General features: G+C 39.2%; 1 protein-coding gene across 4 annotated transcripts in view; it reads right to left on the bottom strand.

Moving 5' to 3' along the window:
• Positions 1–927: 927 nt before the first annotated feature.
• The window catches only part of srgap1a (SLIT-ROBO Rho GTPase activating protein 1a), a 102,040-nt gene continuing 82,470 nt past the window's right edge, over positions 928–20,497 (bottom strand). For 2 of the 4 annotated variants that reach the window (XM_053622784.1, XM_053622786.1), the window contains exons 16-22: positions 18,661–18,766; positions 17,467–17,691; positions 15,876–15,955; positions 9,821–10,001; positions 7,114–7,245; positions 4,889–5,264; positions 928–3,363 (exon numbers count right to left, since the gene is read on the bottom strand). In XM_053622784.1, the coding sequence (XP_053478759.1) occupies positions 3,010–3,363; positions 4,889–5,264; positions 7,114–7,245; positions 9,821–10,001; positions 15,876–15,955; positions 17,467–17,691; positions 18,661–18,766 (1,454 nt within the window). In that variant the 3' untranslated portion in view covers positions 928–3,009. The remainder of the gene's footprint in view (positions 3,364–4,888; positions 5,265–7,113; positions 7,246–9,820; positions 10,002–15,875; positions 15,956–17,466; positions 17,692–18,660; positions 18,767–20,497) is intronic. The other 2 variants (XM_053622785.1, XM_053622787.1) reach the window with 1 other exon arrangement.

Below are 20,497 nucleotides of genomic sequence, written 5' to 3'. Positions count from 1 at the left end.
CTCACTCACTCACATACACACACACACACACACACACACACACACCTCCATCCCAGTTGTCTTAAAGAGTGATCAGGACATTTTAGGTAATTTCTATATATTATATTATATATTATGTTCTAGGAAATATTTAATCCTTTTAATATAAGTTTTATCTTTGTTGTACAAGTTTAACCTTTTATTATACATCAAACTTTTTAATCATACATTTAACCTTGTAGTACAAGTTTAATATTTTATCTTAACCTTTTATCATACATTTAACTCTTCAGTGTACTTTTATGAAATAGGTTTTGTATCATTTCTGCCTTCGTTTGGTCACGCCTTTTGGTGTCTCAAAGTCCATTTTGCATATCATCTAATTCTTAATGGTCTATCGAGCACGTACAACCATGCAGGACGACAACATGCTGATCAAACTAAGTTCTTTATTAGAAAGACATGATCCAGAGCAGGGCCTCTGCCCAAATAAAATAAAACTAAATTTAAAAAAGAAAAGAAAAGAAAAGAAAAAATAAGCTCCATAACTTGTTAGGATGTTGCATGCCATATATACAGTCTTATACGTACATAAAAGTGCAATGTCACAATGAATAAGCAGTATATTTGTCGAATTACTTCTACTGATCAATAATGCATTCACTGTCTTTTCCTATGTACTGCACAGGTATGAACGATGAGCATGACAGCACAGAGGATATTGGCTTGAAGCTCCTCTAAAACGGCTTTTAAAGGCACTTTCACAAGTCCATACTACAGATGAACATTGCCACATTGACATAACAGCAGTCTGCTCCTGTACACCTGTGGAGGGATAAATCCAGGAATAAACCCTGAAACAAATACACTCTCTAATAAAGCATGTTCTGTCTGCAATGCACTGTACACCTTATTATAAAGGGGAAAAAAAGAGAACCTACAATAAAATGTTATCATTACAATTTAATAGTTAGTCATTCAAAAGGCAAAATAATTTGAATCATGTTTAAAATACATTATGAAATATTAGCAACAGGTGTTATTTAATTCCTGACAACACTGGTTCAACAGATGGTCCATTGTTGTGTACTAAAATTCAGTATGAGCATATGATTTATGATTATTAATAACACACACACACACACACACACACACACACACACACACACACACACACACTCCATTCTGTCCCAGTTACCTACATTGTTTTAGTGGAATCACTATATTTAAAATTTGCCCAATTTGAAAAAGCCAGATTTTTTATGTGCAATTTAAATCCACCTGCAATCTCAGTGGTCACTCGGTTTATTTAACTGTACAATTGCGACCAGCTGTTACACATTTACAGTGAAATCTGTAAGATGAAACTGCTTTCAATACATTTCATAACTAAGATCATTTGAAAAAAGCTTCTAAGATGCTGAGAGCGTTTACATAGTATTTAAATATTAGGCAGTTCACTGATCTAGAGCACAGATTGCGGAAGATTGGCCCCTGCACTTCCACACCACATGTAGCAATACGTAAGATAACATTGACATTTTCTAATAACAGTCAGAGAGTTCATGGCTATCGGCTTCATGCCTTTGTTTGGTGAAATTACAGAAATATTGCCTTGAGTCTTTATTCTTTTTTTTTTTTTTTTTTTAAAAAGACTTAATAAAAGCTCTTTGCATATCATAACTAAAAAGTATCATATTTCATGCTTTATAGGTAGAAATCTGAGAGATTAGTGATTTTGTGAACAACAAAGTTTTGTACCGTCTGTAAGAGCAGTGGTGTGGATTAACTCATAGTGGAGTTGTTTCTGGCAGCTAAACTGGACAGTTTATAACCATATCATTAACGGGTAAAGATACATTTGATTCTGATTAGCTGTTCAGAATACACAGGGGTTTTTCTATTAATAACAAAAACTTCTGAAAATGCTCAATCATTCAGCACTTCTTCTCCTCATCCCACTGTTCTATATTCAAGTCATTGGTGATAGTAATATTACTGAATGGACTAAACTAAAAAAAAAAGAAAAAAAAAAAAATGAAAACCCACTGTTTTATTAATCAAACCATTCTACTTTCATTGGTGATAACTGTGTATATACATAATACTATTGTTACTATCAAAAATATAATATTCAAAGTAAAGCCTTGCATACGCTACTTCTCTTGGTCTAAAAAAAATTGCCACTGCTTTTCAGAACTAGGAATTAGCAGCCTTTTTTTGTTTTTTTTTTGAGACACCACCAAAGACAGGGTTAGTTTTTCATGCGGCAGTGCTGCTTTGTTACAAGTAAACCACATTCATTGCTTAGTAACTGATTAGCTGTAGGCTCAGGTCCATTTGAGAAGAAAGAAATTTCAAACAATCCTGAGACTGTAAACAAAGAAACAAACAACAACAAAAAAAACCCCCCTGCTTTCTTCCTGTATTATTCACATTTAGTATTTATCTACTAGATGTAAACTATGAACAAATTATTCTAACCACGCAGGAAGCCTTTGTGATTTGTTGCGTTCTTTTATTATACACTAGCTTGATCTAGTTATAGTTTCCTTATCTATACATACTAAGAATTACATTAGAAATTAACCTGGTCTATATACATGCGAGCAACGAACAGACGCACATCACGTGAACGGATTTCTATACGCTGTGACTGCTGTGACTGCTGTGCACTAAAATTGGATCAAAGAGTGGCTTTTAATGCAGACCACATTGTAGTATGGTTCACATTTCAATGCAGAAAGAAAAGGTTCAAATCCTTTAGGCGGGTAAACATGTTTAAACAAAAGTTCTGCTGTCTGTTACAGTTTATTATTGACCTGTGAAATTATTAGTAGTACATGTATAGAAGCTTAAACAACCCTCCAGGCTGATGGTCAGCAGTTGTTCTGTTCTATAGCAATGGAACAGAGGAACAGTAGGTTCTTCGGTCCAGTCCAGATACAGAATATCGAGATGTAACAGTTATAAAGGAATCCATTGGAAAAAAAATCAACGAAAAACTCCCACTGCTGAGCTGTGATTGGCTCACATGGTGCAGGACTTGTCGAGAGGATCCTGGGCCGGTGATGCTGAAGCCTGAGCCGTACCCGCCTTAGGCAGCACAACCATGGGCTTGGGTCGGAGAGCAGGGGGTTTGAGCTGCACGCCCATCCGCGGGGCTATGGCGGGTTTGAAGGTGCTCATGGCGTCGCTGGAGGAGCTGGTGCTGCGACGGAGCGGGTGACGATTCAGTGACTCAGCAGAGCTGCCCGCTGTAGACGGAGAGTTCTTCATCTGCTCCAGAGTGTCTAGCACCACGTCAGGGGCGTGCTTAGCTGAGCTCTGTCTCTCCAGCTCACGCAGCTCGTTCAGAGCTGTGTTCATTGTCTCCTCTATGTCCTAGTGCGAGAGACAGAAAAGAAGGAATGAGACAAAAAGCACACAAACTATAATAAATCAGGTACAGTTACAGTGTCTACACTATAAGGACTCCTAATTATTTTGCAAAACAATATATATATAATGCAATATATAGAGATTAGCGATAGTCATATAAATATGAATTGTTATGTGTTTCTCGATCACTGGGTGAGTGAGTGAGTGAGTGTGTGTGTGTGTGTTCTTTCACTGAATTGTGCTGCTGTCATTAGTGGCTGCTGCTGGAGCTTGACAACATTATCAGCACCATTTCTCTCTCATTACTGCGATGCAAATAAGAGCCCACCACAAGCCAGAGCTTATTATACAGCATGACTTGACAGACACCTCACCCCCTACTGCCTGTCAAACAGCACCAGCTCCATGTAACAAACTTTTTTTGTGTGTGAAATCAAGGCATCCAGAGCACATAATGCACCAGATAACACTGAACTGAACACTGTGTGAATCAGTAATAACGCCCATCCGTGGTGGGAGTCTTAACAGACCTGAAGATTCGATTTGATTTCAGCTGCAATGACGTGATTACACATGGTGTCTTAATGCATCTTGATATTTTATTTTCCATTTTCCAGTATGCGCCTGATTTCATCATCATTTTCAGCCATCATGAAGTAGATTTTTGCGTATTACATCTTTCAGTACAAACTTCAGTATAAAAGTCTATCAAAACAAGCATCTCCTAAATGTTTTGTACAAATGACCATCACTCCATCATGTACAGAAAGGGCTCTGAATAAAATAGGCATGTTGTAACTCATTAAAGTTTTCTATTACATAACAAAAACAAAACAAGTGTGTGATGATACTGTAGGATACATATATACGTATATACGTACACATATGTACATGTACAACAACTTCCTACTACTTACTGGAAGTGCACTTTTTCTATGGCTGAAACTAACTTACTAATCCTACTAATACTATCTTAAACAGTATTCTATGTTGTACCCTCAGTAGGGTGCATATATAGTGAACAGGAAGCCAATTGGGATTCAGCCTCATTGTGTGACATTCCTGAGTGAGAGATTTAGATAGGACAGATTGTTTTTTTTTGAATGCCGGATATTAATAGAACAGTTCACTTACATCTATCCTATCAAACGTGTAAAGTGTGCTACAAGTCTGTGGCAGTAAAATATATAGTGCTCATTAATATTTTAAAGCATTATGTTTTAAAAACAAACAACAAAAAATGCGTAAGCCTATGTAAAAGTCCAGTTATGACATTTTGTGTGCAATCAAGAGAGGATCATGAAGAATCTAAGAATGAATTATTTTCCCCATCCCTAAGTAGTAATAGTAGTCAAGGTTAATGGATCTTGAAGGACCTTCATAACATAATCACTCATGAAGCCCTTTGTATGACAGATCCATTCGCCTTAAAACCAGAACATTTTAAGAGGACGTGTGTGTTAAGAGCAGGAGGCAGTCACTGACTGTGTTACAGGGCGTGGTGTGAGGGATGCCGCCGCTCGCTGACCTGTGCGATGCTTTCCGGGTCCAGACCCCTAGCCATGTACTGGCCTGAAGAAGTGGATCTGCGGATCGGGGGGCTCTCCATCTTCTTCAGAGACTCGTGACGGCTGATGTTGGTGAGGCTGCTGTGGCCCGTGAGGCCGCTGTGTCCCGTGCGCCTGCGTCTCTCCGGGCTGTCTGTGACCATCGGGCCTCTGCCACGCACCACCTCACGAGGGCTGTAATGGCCTAGCACAGGTGAGCCGAGGGCTGGGTTCCCATGAGTACCGTGGTTCCCATGACTCCCGTGGCTTTGAGATGGATGGACCATGCAGTGGGCATCGCTGGGGCGTGCTGGGGGCTTGCGATTCGGAGGGTCACTCCTCTTCCTATGACGACTGCTGGAGAAAGTAAGAAAGAGATCATTGTGAAGGAAAAGGCAATGAACAGCTCTTTTCATGTTCCTGGATTAACACAAAATAGCTGGTTTTCCCTGCCTTCACTACTTGTGTGTGATCTTCAGATGTGACTTCGTCTCATTATCTTTGCTTGCACTTAGTCTGGCATGTGGTACACAAAGATAAATCACGTTCACAGGGGTTGAGCTGTACCAGACTTGGCACAACAAAACAATCAAAAATGCATGATTTTTGGAGTGCATTTTATTTACACATTATAATGCTGATGTTGAAATAGGTAACAACTAACCAGCTGATGCATTAATCTTTATCAGATCTATAAACTTTGCCACATTATTGAGAAATATGTGAGGTAATACAGGTAACTCCAAAATTAATCACACAGTATAACAAGATGTGCAACATTAGACAATACTTTATGAATACATAATATGTTGTTTCAGCTCCAAGATACCCAAATACTCCTCCTTGTTTAAACCTGGGTTGATGGTATTATTAATGTCCCCTAATCTAATACGTCTGTTTCTGATGTGATTGTTGCTTAATTTTTTGGGAAGCATTCAATACCCTGGTTTTAATGTGCTGATTTATAGTGCACTACCATGGGGCCAGATGTAAAAAAAAAAAACAAACAAACAAAAACAAACAAAAAAAAAACCCAAAAAAACTACATGACATGTTTAGTTCGCTATATTACTACTATTACTACCTCTACTACCTAGATTAAGTCAATTAATCAAACATTTTCTAAAACCTTTTTACCCAGCTTTACCAAGGGTGCCAATAAATCTGCACCTGACTGCAAATTTAGTGGCAGGCTGGCAAAAACATGCTAGTGCGCATCATGACCAGCAGAGTGCGCTCTACACTGCACAAAATCTCCCTAGCGGCCTTGAAACACACTGCCTTAGTGTTTACATTCAGATGACCATGCAGAAGAAACAAGCTCACACACTCTAATGCACAGCCTAATGATCTCAAAGTATCTAAAGCAGGATGATTTCTAAAAGAACTCGCATTAAACAGTAAGTTAGATTCAGCCGACATAGTAGACTAGACTATCTGAAGTAGTGGGAGCGGTCAAGCTGTTACTGATGTACATTCTAACCACCTTTCCTTGTTGAGTCTACCAGCAATCGCTACATTCAACTGAATATGTTAAGATCTGATCGTTTTCATTGCATGCTATTTGGTGCAGCAAGCTCTTGTTTTTAGAAGGAAGTACAGCATGTTCCTCACTGAGCTTACGGAAGGACGAGAAGTTCTAAATAAAGACAAGCGCAATGAATGATTTAGAAGTGAGGAGACATTGTTGCAAAAGAAAGTGAGAACGAGGGAAGAGACAGACTGTAGAAATAAACGTCGTTTTCGTGTGTTATCGTGTGTTCTGAGCTCCAATTGATTTAAAACACATAGAAAACGGTGAAAGCTGAACTCAGTACCTGTATCAGTCTTTCTACTTGCCACTAGCTGATTACTATACAGTACACTTGTTATTGGACTTGTTATTGTCATTGTACGAGATTTCAAAGGATATACAGTTGGGTGGGGTATGTGAGACGAGAGGGAGGAAGCACATCCTGGGCCATTGCTCCGTTTAGTGTTAGTGTATTGTGCGTTTTTTAAAAATTTTATATAAATATTGTATTAGATAAGGGTCTTGTTGAGAGCTGTAAGTTACTTTGTATTAAATATTTGTATAAACATTGTATCAGGTGCTTAGATCTCTACAGTTGAAGGCTGATATTTTGAGAGATGGGGATACATTGGTACATCGGTGGCTGCTGTATGTAAGAATTACATTATTGTGGAAAGGGTTTTAGTGCCTCACCTGCTGATGTATGTGTCAGGTCGGTCTGTAGGAGAGGTCAGATCTCTATTGGAGCACTTCTCGTCTCCTCCGTGCCCACTGCTCGCCTCGCTGTCTGCCTTCTGACTCAGAGTGTCCGAGAAGGTATCGTCCCTGAGACACAGGACGATCAAAACTCAGCTTTATCAGTATTTACTGGAAGCCCACTGTCCTCATATACTGCACTGCTTAAACCTATCAAGTGTCTTATGGCTTAAAGTGACACATACAAAAAATACAATTACAAATTGGCCACAAGTGGTGATCATCGGGGTCCAAGCACGACTTCATAAGTAGACTTGACATTGCCATTACAGCTACAGCACTGCTTATTGAACTGTGCCTACTAAATCAGAATCAGCGTGTTTCCAAAAATGCGCAGAACAACTCTACCAAATTTGTTCATCAGCCCTTACTGACAGGCAAAAAGGTGAAGCATACAAAATTTCAATTCTATCAGACAAGTGGTTTCTGAAAAAGTTATTTTAAATGTTATCACAACGCCTTTAGACAAACATCCCACACATATAAGTCTCATGAGAATCTATGAAAGCATTTTTGAGTAACAAATGATTAAAGCACCTGAGCTTCACCCAGAAAGGTTTCATTGGCATATGAAGGCCGTAGCGTTTATGAAAGTTTTACGATCTTCTGTAAGTAGCTCTGGATTAGGTTGTCAGCCAAATGCCATAAATGTAAATATTAATCTCAGTCATTCTGAAAAACAATCAGATTACTTCATAAAAGTAGGTTTTACACATTTTTTAAAAAAAAATTGGTGCTTGGACCCCAAGTGAAACAGCTTATGCTGATTGTATGCATGAGTTGCCCAGCATACTAAATTAATACGAGAAATCTTCTGAGATCTAAATTATTTACTATTTAGCACACTAAATGAGCAATAGGCTCCATATGAGATTTAAATTGAGGCCACTCCAGGCTCTGAGCTTACGGAGGAAATCCTGCCTGTGTGGGAGCTGTCCTGCAGACTTCCTTTCCCTCCAACCATCTCTCTAAAGGACAGAATGCCTGACACTGTCTGCCTCTGCACCTTCAACTCCCTCCAACCCTGTGCTGGCCTATAAATTCTCTCACCCCCAACGTCATTATCAACAGACATGGCTTTGCTCAGGGATCCGAGATTACTCAGGCAGTGTCTCTATGAGAGCTGCTCTCCTCAATTATGCTGCACAGGTTGCCCAGACAGTATTTGTCATGACTGTGGAATTTGTTAGAGGAAGAGTTCACAGGAGAGTGAATGGCAGGGATGAAAAAGCATCCTAAGCATTGCCAAGATGAGCAAACCAGGGGAGGACAGCCAGTAGGGGGGTTAGCTCTGAGTGATCTCATGGAACAGTGTTCCTGATGGAAAACCTTCACTTGCCAAGTTTGTATTTCTCAAAGAACCGAGGAAGCTTAGAGTCTAAGAGGTATAAATGACTGATATATAATAGGTATAAATGACTGACAGAGGAAGTGACCAATAGGACAGCAGTTTGAACCTAGATGTCTCGGGCCAAACAAAAGGACTTACTAGATAATTTACTATAATATAGAGTGGATAAAATAAGAGCTTGCAAAACATTTCACCTTCTAGAACGATAACAACCCAAAGCACGAATTCAAGTCAACAAAGGAATCGCTTCATAAGAAGAAGATCAAAGTTTTGGAATGGCCCAGTCAGAGCCCAGATTTAAATCCTATAAAGATCCTAGTTTGGAACCATTTTTGCAAGGAAGAGTGGAATAAAATTGCCAAATCAAGATGTGCTAACTTGGTAGACTCTTACCTAAAAAGACTGAGTGCTGTATTACAACCAAAAGGTGCTTTAAAAAAGTATTAGTTAAGGAGTGTGCACACTTGTGCAACCAAGTTATTGAAAGTTGTTTTTTTTTTAATCCTAAAATTTGTTTTCCCCTTACATTTTGTTGGTTGCTATATCACATTAAAGGTTGAACAAGTTTTATCTTGGTTTAATTTTTTACATCACAAAAGCCTGCAATTTTAACAGGGGTGTGTAGACTTTTTATATCCACTATATTTTTATTATATTATGTAGGGAACGATTCTACTGTCAACCACATGAAGGTTTTAAGACAATCAAGTCCATAGTGAGGAGTTTGATAAGTTTATTTGGTCCAACGAACGTGACCGATATTTATATATGCATGCCTAAAATCTTTTTTATTTGGTCATTTGCCAATTCCCACCCACCACCTAGCTCTCCCCTATAACACGACAGCCACTAAACGAGGAGATTGAAGGCAAGCACATGCATCCTCACAGACAAATGAAGCCAGCCACTGCATCTTTTTAAACTGCTGCTCATTCTGTGTCACAGGGCAGTGTAACACAGGAGGAAAGCGCTATCTGGCCTCTTTCACATACATGAGCTCACAGCCGCCCGCAATTGGACAGTATTGCTCTGATTCAACAGGAGTGAAAGTAATGCCATCCCTGCAGCTCAGACAGCATGGCCAATTTTTGACTACTGATCACAGAAGACTAAAACAAAGTCTAAGCTTGATGGTTTGCTGATGATTTGGACTAGGCGTAAAAAGGTGAGCAAAAAAAACAACAACAACAATAAAAAAACAACAACAAAAACACCTTTCAGGTTGGATTGAGTAATAGATGAGAGAAGATGTGGTTTATCTGTATGAGCCAACATACTCCAAGTCATACTCACATATCTTGCACTACAATGTACTGGTGAGGCACCAAGCCGTCGATGCCGTTATGTCTGCCCTCCCACCAGTCTTCAGAAGCACGCTGGTACAGCAGCAGAGACGCCCCCTTTTTGAAGGACAGCTCGCGTGAAGAGCGGCCCACGTAGTCGAACTTGGCGATGGCTTCAATTGGTTCGCCTTCTGCAAAGGTGATACGATTATTTCAAACAGAGAAAATCTGAAATCAGAATTCAGGGGTGAATTTGAGCATCTGCTGATTTCATTGGCAGTGATAAATGATTAATACATTTAGGCATGGGAGAGAATACAGTCCTCACAGGTTATATCTAAACAGCTGATAACACTCAACATAGTCTCTGCATTGGCAGAACTTGAATAATATAGTTTGAAGGCAGTGAGATTAGAGTCCTACTATGACCCTTTATGTAAGGACTCAATGGAGTGTGATGGGCTTCGATGCATGTAAAGTAGCAGCGGTCCTGGCAGCACTGCCTGTTCCCATCCTAAGCTGTTGCTTTAGCAACATGTCCAGGCTGGGATCAGGGCCCGTTTTAAGCCGTGCTCAAACCTAATACATTGCAGCTTTATTATTGATGAATAATCATTAACTAATAATCATCGAAAATGTTGAGTGCAACCACACACGCTGCACAGAATTACTTCGGTGGGAATAAAATTTAAAAAACAACCATGAAATATTAAACACCTGCAGCAATAATGAAACATTAAAGCCGAGCAGTCTTACATGGGTGTATAGCACTGAAGCTGTTCAGCCCGCAAGTGAAATGCAGAGCTAAAAATAGCCTCCTCTCCTTTATCTCCCAAACCCCATTAAGTCAGACAGGGGGTCCCTGAGCGTCAGCACTACTGCTGCTACCTTACTTGCAGCACACCTTCACTATGAGATGTGAATCTTTTTTCCACGTCACATCCAAAAACTGTCCCAAACAGCAACCTATAAAACCGGATTGTCATATTTCTAGTTCATTCTCCACCAACGTAACGTAAGGGCTGACTGAAATGATCCCAATGATGACAAGAGACTGAATCATCATTATGGGACAAAATAACAACACTGTCATGTTCAGTATGGAGGAAATGTTCAAATAGTTTACATTTTCACCAGCAATAAGATGACAAGAAATAAATATATAATTCTCTTGTTGCTGAGTTCTCAATAGATGTTGATTTAAAAGTAGTGCTGGCAACAGGTCATGTGGTTATATTAATGCTCTTGATATTGTTTCTATAGTAACAACTTAACTGGGACTTGTATGGCAGATGTGTAATGTTGTAATGAAATGGTTGATATTATATTAGGAGATGTTTTTTGTTTAATTTTTGGAAGGAGTTTCCAGTGTCACTGCTTTGTAACAAGCATTCTATTTATTTATTCTATTTATCTATAATATTTTGAGATACTGGATTTTTGATTTCCATGAGCTGTAACCCATCAAGATTAAAACAAAACAAAAAAAAAAGGCTTGAAATATTTCACTTTATGTGTAATGAATTTAGAATATATGAAAGTTCCACTTTTTTAATTAAATTATGGGGGGAAAAAAAAGAACTTTTCCACGATATTCACATTTTTTGAGATGCACCTGTTCATCTGCACTTGCTCTTATTGGCGTCACACTGCTCTGTTTAAATCCTGTTTTATTCCTTACTTTATGCATTGTTGACAAAAATGACTATACAAATATATAGTCATAAGCACATTATGAATGTAGTAAAACTATAATAATCAGAGAAAGAAAGTATTTTTTACAACATACAACATAGTGGTGTATTCATAACAACAAAAAACAGTTTTTAGCGATTTAAATTTTTATGCTGATTAAGAAATGAAAAATAAAAGCACAGTTGAATTTTTCTGGTGCCACGTGTTTTGTAGAAGAAAAGCCATGAAATATACCAGTCGTCTCAAAAATACTTCATCTCATTCTTAGTGACTGTCAGTACACGCACTCAATAGGATGTGAAAGGCAGGAATTTGCACGATCTGAATTAACAGGCCGTGACTGAGGCTGACAGTCAGTTGATAAAGGTGATGGCAGGGAAATCAATATGTTCATGTGTTGTGCATATGTCTCTTTCTCTGTTACTACTCTTGTCATCTTTATCACTCGCTTTCTCAGTCTGATGGACACCATCATTCAGTGAGTGTCCTCAGCTGCCTCAGCGCCATCAGGGCTGAGTTGGATGGAGCTTACGGCATACGGTGCCAAAATCAGCTCTGCAGGTGGACCTTCGATAACAGTGAGGATGTGGCGCTAATGCACAGACAGACTCCATCCCTTACATTTAATACTACGACGCAAACAATCAAACCGGACAAAAGGGCTAGTTTTGAACAACTTCCAGTGTTATGTTACATTTGCAACTATTCAACCAAATATAAAGATTAACAATGTGATTCCTGAAGAAAAAAAAAGCAGAGCTAAAAATCCACGACTCAGCAGTTTCCGCCAACCAACTATAACATGCTCCACTGCACTCACCACCGCCTCTAGTCTCCAGATGGACTAGCGGGTGACCAAGGGGGAACTAATGACCAGTGCAGAGTGGTCCAAATAAGACACACAGCTCTAAATGTAACTCCAATCAGCACTCGCATTGTGTCCACTTACTGTAAATCAACACCAAGGACTACTGACCTCTGACCCTGAGACATATTACTAACAGATGGAAGATTGACTGCAGTGGAAAAAATGGAGAGCAAAGCTGTGTTTATAATGACTGCAGTATTGCATGTCCTCCATGTATGTGTGTGGACATGACACATGGCATATTCCAGTACACTTCATACAGTGATACAATTTGAGTTCAGATTAAGATGAAATGATCTTGTACTGAAATATTCTAGTAGATTACAACCATTCATTAAATATGTAAAGACTAAATACTGAATAAAGTGAAACTAAAAATAGGAACATTTAATAACATTTTAACAGCTTACCTGTTATTATTTGGTGACCAGTCATGACTGGTCCATGACTATTATATCAAACCACACAATTACTATTTTTCATGGTCTGTTTTTATACATGCTATGTTATGTACATTGTTTTTTGGGGAATGGGATGTTCTATTAAATCAGGGGTGTCCTTTCTTATCCGGGTAGGACCAGCGTGGGTGCAGGTTTTCATTCCAACCAAGCAGAAGGCACACCCGAGTCTACTGAAAGCCAATCTCAACTGATTATACAGGTGGAATCAGGTGTGGCTCGTGCTTGATTGGAATGAAAACCATACTGGCTCTTTGTGGATAAGAGTGGACACCGTTGTATTAAATGCATGTAAAAAATGTAATTTGACAACTTGTAGGCTGATTTTACATCTAAAAGGATCCAATTGTTGTTCACATATTTATGTGTGGATGAAGTTAAAAAGGCATAGAAGTTATTAGAAAATATATCTAGGACATTCAGAAAGAGAGATGCGGGGTATAAACGGATCTTAAACGGATATTTTATTAATATATTTGGCTGTTTTTGTTATTTGTGATAATGAACCAACATCGGTGAAACCTAACACATGAAAAGTCTTTCAGCTATAAACGAAAATTTTCTTCGTTTTGGTTCTAAATGTGTGCAAACTTTTGTTTTTAACTGTATACAAAAACTGTCTGTCCCTACATTCTCACTTAGACACTGATACCTGTTCTGCTCTATCATAGCAGTGTTCTTTTCATTTCATTTAGTCCATAAGAACAAACAGCACTGGTTAAAACATAATGCTCAGGGTCTCACCATGCACATAACAGCCCAATGAGGAAATGTTTCCAGGATGTACTGAGTGGTAACTAATGCCAGTAATCAAACCCAAGCAATTTCTCTAAAAGACAGATAAATAACACTGCTAGCAGTTCATACATAATTGGGGTGAGCCTACGGGAGTTCTGTCGAGGTAAAGCTCACAGTGGGGTTTAACATGCTATGAGTACGCCTTTGACATTGAGTTCTGGAAAGAACCCCCTCCACAACACTCCGCCAAAGCAAAAACATTTAGAGCAAAACCATGGCAGCTGACAGTAATGAACTGGGACCTGTAAGTGTAAGCCTACATCTGTGGGAGCTGATGGAAAACTCTGCTGATGTCATACACAATCAGGAGTCTGTGTGGGTTCTGGTGGCTGAATGAATTAATACATATGACTCATGGGGTCTGAATAGGCAGCGAGATGAGAACAGGCCAAAATAATCCTTGGCATGGTAAAATGCTGTTTTAAGACTTGATGAGGACTGATGTTTGGAAGTGAAAAGCTTGTATGAACAGGGCTAATAAGGTTTTGGGTGCTGTTACAGTTGCCATGGAAATGAGATCCATCTTTCTGGCAGTGTTTGGAGAAACCCTGATAGGACACAATGACAAATGTGGCGCACTGGGAATGGACACAGGCGTCTGAGGTGGGTGACATTTAACAGAACGCAGTATAGACTTCCTGTAATTCCTCATTTATGGGCCTACATGCCTGCTATAAATTACGATTGTTGAGAAGACCAGTGTCTTCCATTTAAAGGAGAAGTGAAACAAAATTGACATTTAATCAACGTTTAAACATCCCTACTAGCATGTGTGATTCATTGAGTGGCCTAATAGAAAATCAGTGCAATAGATGATGTCCTTTTGCTCCCTCAAATGAGGCGAGCATAAGCAGAATTCAGTATTGAAAGACAGGAAACATGTCCACTTTCAAGGGAATTGTATTCGGTTTTGTTGCTCTGACAGCTGTTTCCTCTCCGTTTCTTTGAAGAGCTACAAAGATGAGTAGGATAAAGGATTAGAAAGAGACCTTGAATCTCAAACCTGTTGTTTTCCTCTCCATCTAGAGCCTTGTTTGGCTTGGTGAAGCTAGAGAATATACAAACACAATATTGATGGACTTCTTAGACTGTGTGTTGCAACCCTAGTGTCCGGTTATTGCATGGTTGCAATCTAACTGTGCCTCACCGCAAGCATTTCAATAAAAACACGTCAAACATGCTAGAAAAATGATACATAAATAAAACTTTGACTATATGGCAAGCAATATTAAATTCTCTGATGAATCTTCTGACACATTGCTCATCGGGGAACTGGCACTTATTTTGAGCTTTAGGAAGGACCCCACAGAACCGATAAAGGCTCTGTTCTGTTTGTTGAGGCTCACATTTGTCAAGATTAAAATAGTGAAGGATGACCAAAGCTGTCCTCTGCTCCCACTCCCAAGCAATTTCATTAAGAAAGGCAGGATTAGGTACAGAAGCTTGTGTGAACTCCGCTTAACCTTCACATACTTTCAGGACAATCCTAACTCTACCAGGATATACCCAAAGCCACACCAACTAAAAATACTGCTAGTCATTATCTTTCCTCAGGTTTAAAAATTGATTTTAAAAAAAGATTTTCTTGGAGACAGACATCACAGTGAACTGGGCCAGTCTGTTTACTTTACTTTAAACAGTTCAAGAAAAACACCACTAGAAATGCTGAGTAATATGATGAGTACAAGATACTGACTGAATACATGCTTGTATGACTCATGGGGCTTTGTCATTGATTCAGCATGCAGCTTAAATAGGAAATATTGAATCCAGGTCAAACAGAATTCATCTTTGGTACTGTACGTGTTTTATATTTTTCACAGGATGATGGTGGATTCGGAAGTGTATCCTAGGGACACTGGGCAGGAGACAGAAATACACCCTGGACCCATCATACCATGCACACACACACACACACACACACACACACACAGACGCACACACAGACGCACACACAGACGCACACACAGACGCACACACAGACGCACACACAGACGCACACACACTCATTCACACCTAGGGGCAATTTAGAGTCACCAATCCAGCTATTAGCATGTCTTTGAATGGTGGGAGGAAACCGAAGAACACTGAGGAAATCAAATCGAAGCAGGTACTCTGGAGCTATGAGGGGGCAAAACATTATCCTCTGCGTGAGATAAATCGAGATTTAATTTACCTTAAATCAAAAACTTTCTAGTTCACAAATTATTTCACTGTTTCTTTCACTAAATTAAAGTCACACTTACCATCCTCACTGGTGTGTGTCTCTGCCCCTCCGTCCTGGTCGACTTCCTCCAGGACTCCATGCTCACTATAAGGACTTTCACTGCAGAGGGGAGATAAAGGTCATGGCACTGAATATATTACACACACCACATAATAGCTAAAAGAGTCACTAAAACAATTCAACCGGGTGCTTTTAAACAGATCGGGTTTCAGTCCAGTCCAGCGCCCAGCAGGCACCAGGGGGCGCTGCAGCAAAGAGCCTAGAATTCTAAAAACAGAGATAAAATTTCATCCTAAAAAATAAAAAAGTCTTAAATAGATTCAAGAATCGAATTTATTTTTTTTGAACATTTTAAATTTATTTTATTAACATATTTGTCAGTTCGTTGTAACTGCATTGCAAATGTAAAGATTAACAATAGGTGAGACTTTCACATTAGTTAGATACAGATTGAGTGCAAAAGTTTTTTAAATAAAAAAATAAATAAATAAATAAATAAATGAAAGTGTACCTGCATTTAACATTATATTTACAACATGAAGACATCCCAACATGTATAAAAATTAAACGTGGCTATATCCTGCAACAAAACAAGTTCCCAAAACATGAGAAGTTTAAGAAGTAGTTTTGTGTTGCTCCTCTTGGTCTAAAGTTTAAAATCTCTTTCAGAAAGGGAGATGTAACTTGTGTTAATATTTTGTCTTTTTCTTAATAACTTAACATGTTTAACCATTTGTGTTAGTTAGGATATTGAAGGAAACTTTTTTGCCAAATCTCATTGAGTCTGCTGTGTGCATTAGCTTCTGCTCTACACAGTTCAGCTCCCAAAGTGCCACATGTACAGTACAGTGGAGGACGTTTTCCCACAGAGTGTACTTAAGATTCTCAGAGCCTGTGTGGTGATGATGCATGATGGAGGCCATCATTAGTATTCTGGGGATTGCTGTCAGGGTGATCGGGATGCTCTCTGAGGTGTGTGTATTTAAAGTGGAACTAACAGACGTAATATCTGACACACCACTCACTTAACACTGCCACCTATACACCATGCCATAAAAGAGAGAGAGAGGGGGGAGGTCCCTAAACAACTCAAGGACAGATGCAAAGAGATCCATTTGAGCCGCTTTAGCCATTCTCCAGAGAGCAGAGTTGGAGCGTTTTTTTAAGACGATAAAAAAAAAAGCTTCCCTCTCTCTCCCATACTCCCCCCCCACACACACACACCTGTGGGATCTCACAAAGGATATTATGCCTTTCCTCTATTCCTCCTTAAGGCACTGAGGAATTACCATCTTTTTGTTTTCAAGTATTTCTTACCTTAATGACTGTAATTTTCAGGAAGGCTTTGGTCTGGCTCACCTAGCTGAAACAGCCATGCAAACTGCTCACAACAAAAGCGTCCTGTCCTATCAAGAGCTCTTACTACAGACACCTCATCATTTCATCTAATTACCCACACAGACTCTGGAGAACACAGCCTGCTGAGCTTCTCCTCACTCTCTCTCCCTCTCATTTTCTCTCTCAGTATCTCCCATTCTCTCTCAGTATCTCTCATTCTCTCTCAACCGAATCTGCCAACTGAACAGATGTATCCAGCCCACGTCTCTTACCAGTAGTCTCCTCCAGCCATGCATTTCTCATACACAGGACCGTCTAGCTCCTTAGTGTCAGGAAAGATGGTCTCGTGGTGGATGATGATGGTCTTGACGACCTCATTGACGTGGGCTTGGCAAGACACCTGGTCCTGGGTGTCAGGGGTGGGCATGAGGGTGGGGCCGAAACAAATGGCCAGGTTGTAGGGGTCCATCATGTTCTCATCACTGTACTGGGACAGACTGCAAATGCACAGCAGGAAGTAATGAGGAACATGTGAAGCAGTGTTTGAGAGTGTTCTAGCTCTCAGAAGTCATCAGAAGTAGACTGAGTGTAAAGTATTAAGGTCGTGCATTAACTAACTCACATAGAGTCATGTAAAAAAATATGAACATCCCATGAAAATTGCTTTTTAAAAATTTATTTTTTTACATAGTTGGAAAAGCATTGGTAGAAATGTTATGGTTTGGCGTTGCTGTTCAGGGACTGGACAGCTTGCATTCATTGATTCAACTATGAATTCTGCATCATATCAAAGAGTGCTTGAAGATAATGTGAGACCATCTGTCTGAAAGTTGAAGTTGAACTGAAAGTGGACCTTTCAACAGGATAATAATCCTTAGCACACTAACAAATCCACCAAGGAATGGCTCAGAAAGAAGAAATGGAGGGTTATGGAATGCCGAAGTCAAAGCCCGTATTTGAATCGCACTGAAATGTTGTGGGGGGATTTGAAACGGGCAGTACATGCAAGAAAACCCTCAAACATCTCGCAATTGAAAGAATATTGCATGGAAGAGTGGTCAAAATTCCAGCAAGTCTGGTGGACAGTTATGCAAAACACCTACAAGTTATTTCTGCTAAAAGGGGTTAATTCTAGATTCTGAGGCCAAGCTTGTACTTCCTTTTTCCACAGAAGAATCTCACATCTATTGATATTTCTGTTGAATAAATGATTGAAAAATCTAATTTTCCTTGTGGTTTTGTTCAAGTATATCAACTTCATTAATAATGAAGCCTTATTTATGCTTATTTTTTCACATGACTGTAACTATCTCAAGCACACAATGCTTTTTCTAAAGGACGTCCCCTTGTGGGTTCACATACATGTTCTATGTAGCTGCAGTACATGTACACGTACTCTATGTGTGTGTATTATCCAAGTATGTTGTGCTGGGTGTAAAGTCATGAGTGTGTGTATTCAGACTTACTGGTTGAGGAAAGCAAACAGGTAGCGCATGACTATGAGGACAGATCTGGGGACTGTGAGGAGGATTTTACGAATGTATAGGGCTCTCTCGTACAGGTTATCTATTCCTGAGAGACAGACAGAGACAGAGAGACAGAGAGAGAGAAGAGAGAGAGAAAGATAGATCAAACAAAGATCAGTCAATGAAAATTGATGCAGGAACTGTCAGCCAATCAAAAGTGCTATCAATTATAATTATATGATGGCACTGCCGAATTCTCAAATATGATCTTAATAAGGAAAAATGCATATTCTTTGACATGATTAAGCGCTCTCTTATGAGACATTTGTTTAACATTTATGGGCGGAGTCTCCAGTGTCAGAGCGGTAAGTTTTCTGCCAATGGAAAGTCTTCAGGAGCAATTAGAGTTTTCTTGGTTTCTCTGCAAGATGTGCAAGATGTTTTTTTTGTCTTCAAGACAGAGAAAATAGAGAGGCTGTTAAGGGAAAAACTGTTTATAGCTGTTATAACTTAAGAAATAACAGGAACTAATTTGTCTCATGGATCCACTGCATGTAACTAGAATTTTTTTTTAAAAGCTTGACATGTTGTTCATTTAAAAAGAAAGGAAATTGTAATCTTTGGCAAACTGCTGTGGTATACTGTACAAGAAATAAAACACTCTGGGACATGCTGTTATAGGAAAATAATGCACTTCAGTGTGGCAACACAATCACGTCACCCTGGTATGAATTATAATATTTTCCTATAACGTACCTTATATTTTATACGCATTTAAAGGACCCTATACGTATTAAACAAATATCAAAATGACATAATATGAAAGCATGGAACTATTCTGTTACACAAACATCGCCTAATAAAATCTATAAAAACATACAATTTAAAATCAGGCTTAAATTATTCACTACACGCCTCCTCTAACCATAGCATACTAAACAGGCTACAGCAATCTGGTATTGTTTTGTAGGTTTCAGGTAATAAAAAAAGCTCAAGCATTATTTTCAGTAGTGTTCAGTCACATCATTCCCACTGAAACTCGTCACGAATCCGGATCATTACAGAAGATAGTCAGCCATTTAAATATTACACTTTCAATAGAACAAATAATATCTGTGAAAAAGGGAGCGAGAAAGACAGAGCCACGCTCAATCACACTCTCGGTCCATTCTGTTATGCTGAATGGCACGACATTCACGAAAAATTATTCAGCCCTGTCCTTGTGCTAAAACGTGTTAGCCATGGCACATCAGCAGCTCTGCATATCTAATGCCACCTCTCTATCTGAATGTGACCACCCACACTTGCTATAAATAAAGTGAGATCCAATTTATCATCGGGTTGTTATGCTACCGCCAGTGAACTGGACCCAACAGTGTAGACGTATATAATATGTACCTAACAACACACTGCCTTTGGTATAAAATAACCCTCCATATGGCCATCATTCGTAATTCTAGCTGTGTTTGGCAAAAAAAGTGTGAACGTGCTGCAGTTTCACTGTGGGATCGAGCGCTGTGGAATCCGACTGGTTTCAATTTGCACATATGCGGAACACTATTCAAATGCACTTGGATGACAGTAACTAAATCCCACATCCAGCTCAGCGTGCCTGAATTTTCGCCCCATCACACACTTTCCCCCAACGAGCAGATGCAATGTTTGCTACTTGTGTTAAAAATTGGCACTGGAGAAGAACTGTCTTTTTTAGAGATCCATGTATATCATTTGTTTTTGAATAGACTCATAATGTGACTTGTACTGGAGCGGATGCATTCAACTTATTGGTGCTGCAGATCAACACGACGCATCACTGCTTAGAATTCAATACTGGAAT

The sequence above is a fragment of the Ictalurus furcatus genome, chromosome 4 (assembly GCF_023375685.1).
Source record: "Ictalurus furcatus strain D&B chromosome 4, Billie_1.0, whole genome shotgun sequence".
NCBI classification, from domain to species: domain Eukaryota; kingdom Metazoa; phylum Chordata; class Actinopteri; order Siluriformes; family Ictaluridae; genus Ictalurus; species Ictalurus furcatus.
This window is presented reverse-complemented; position numbering and strand designations above follow the sequence as displayed.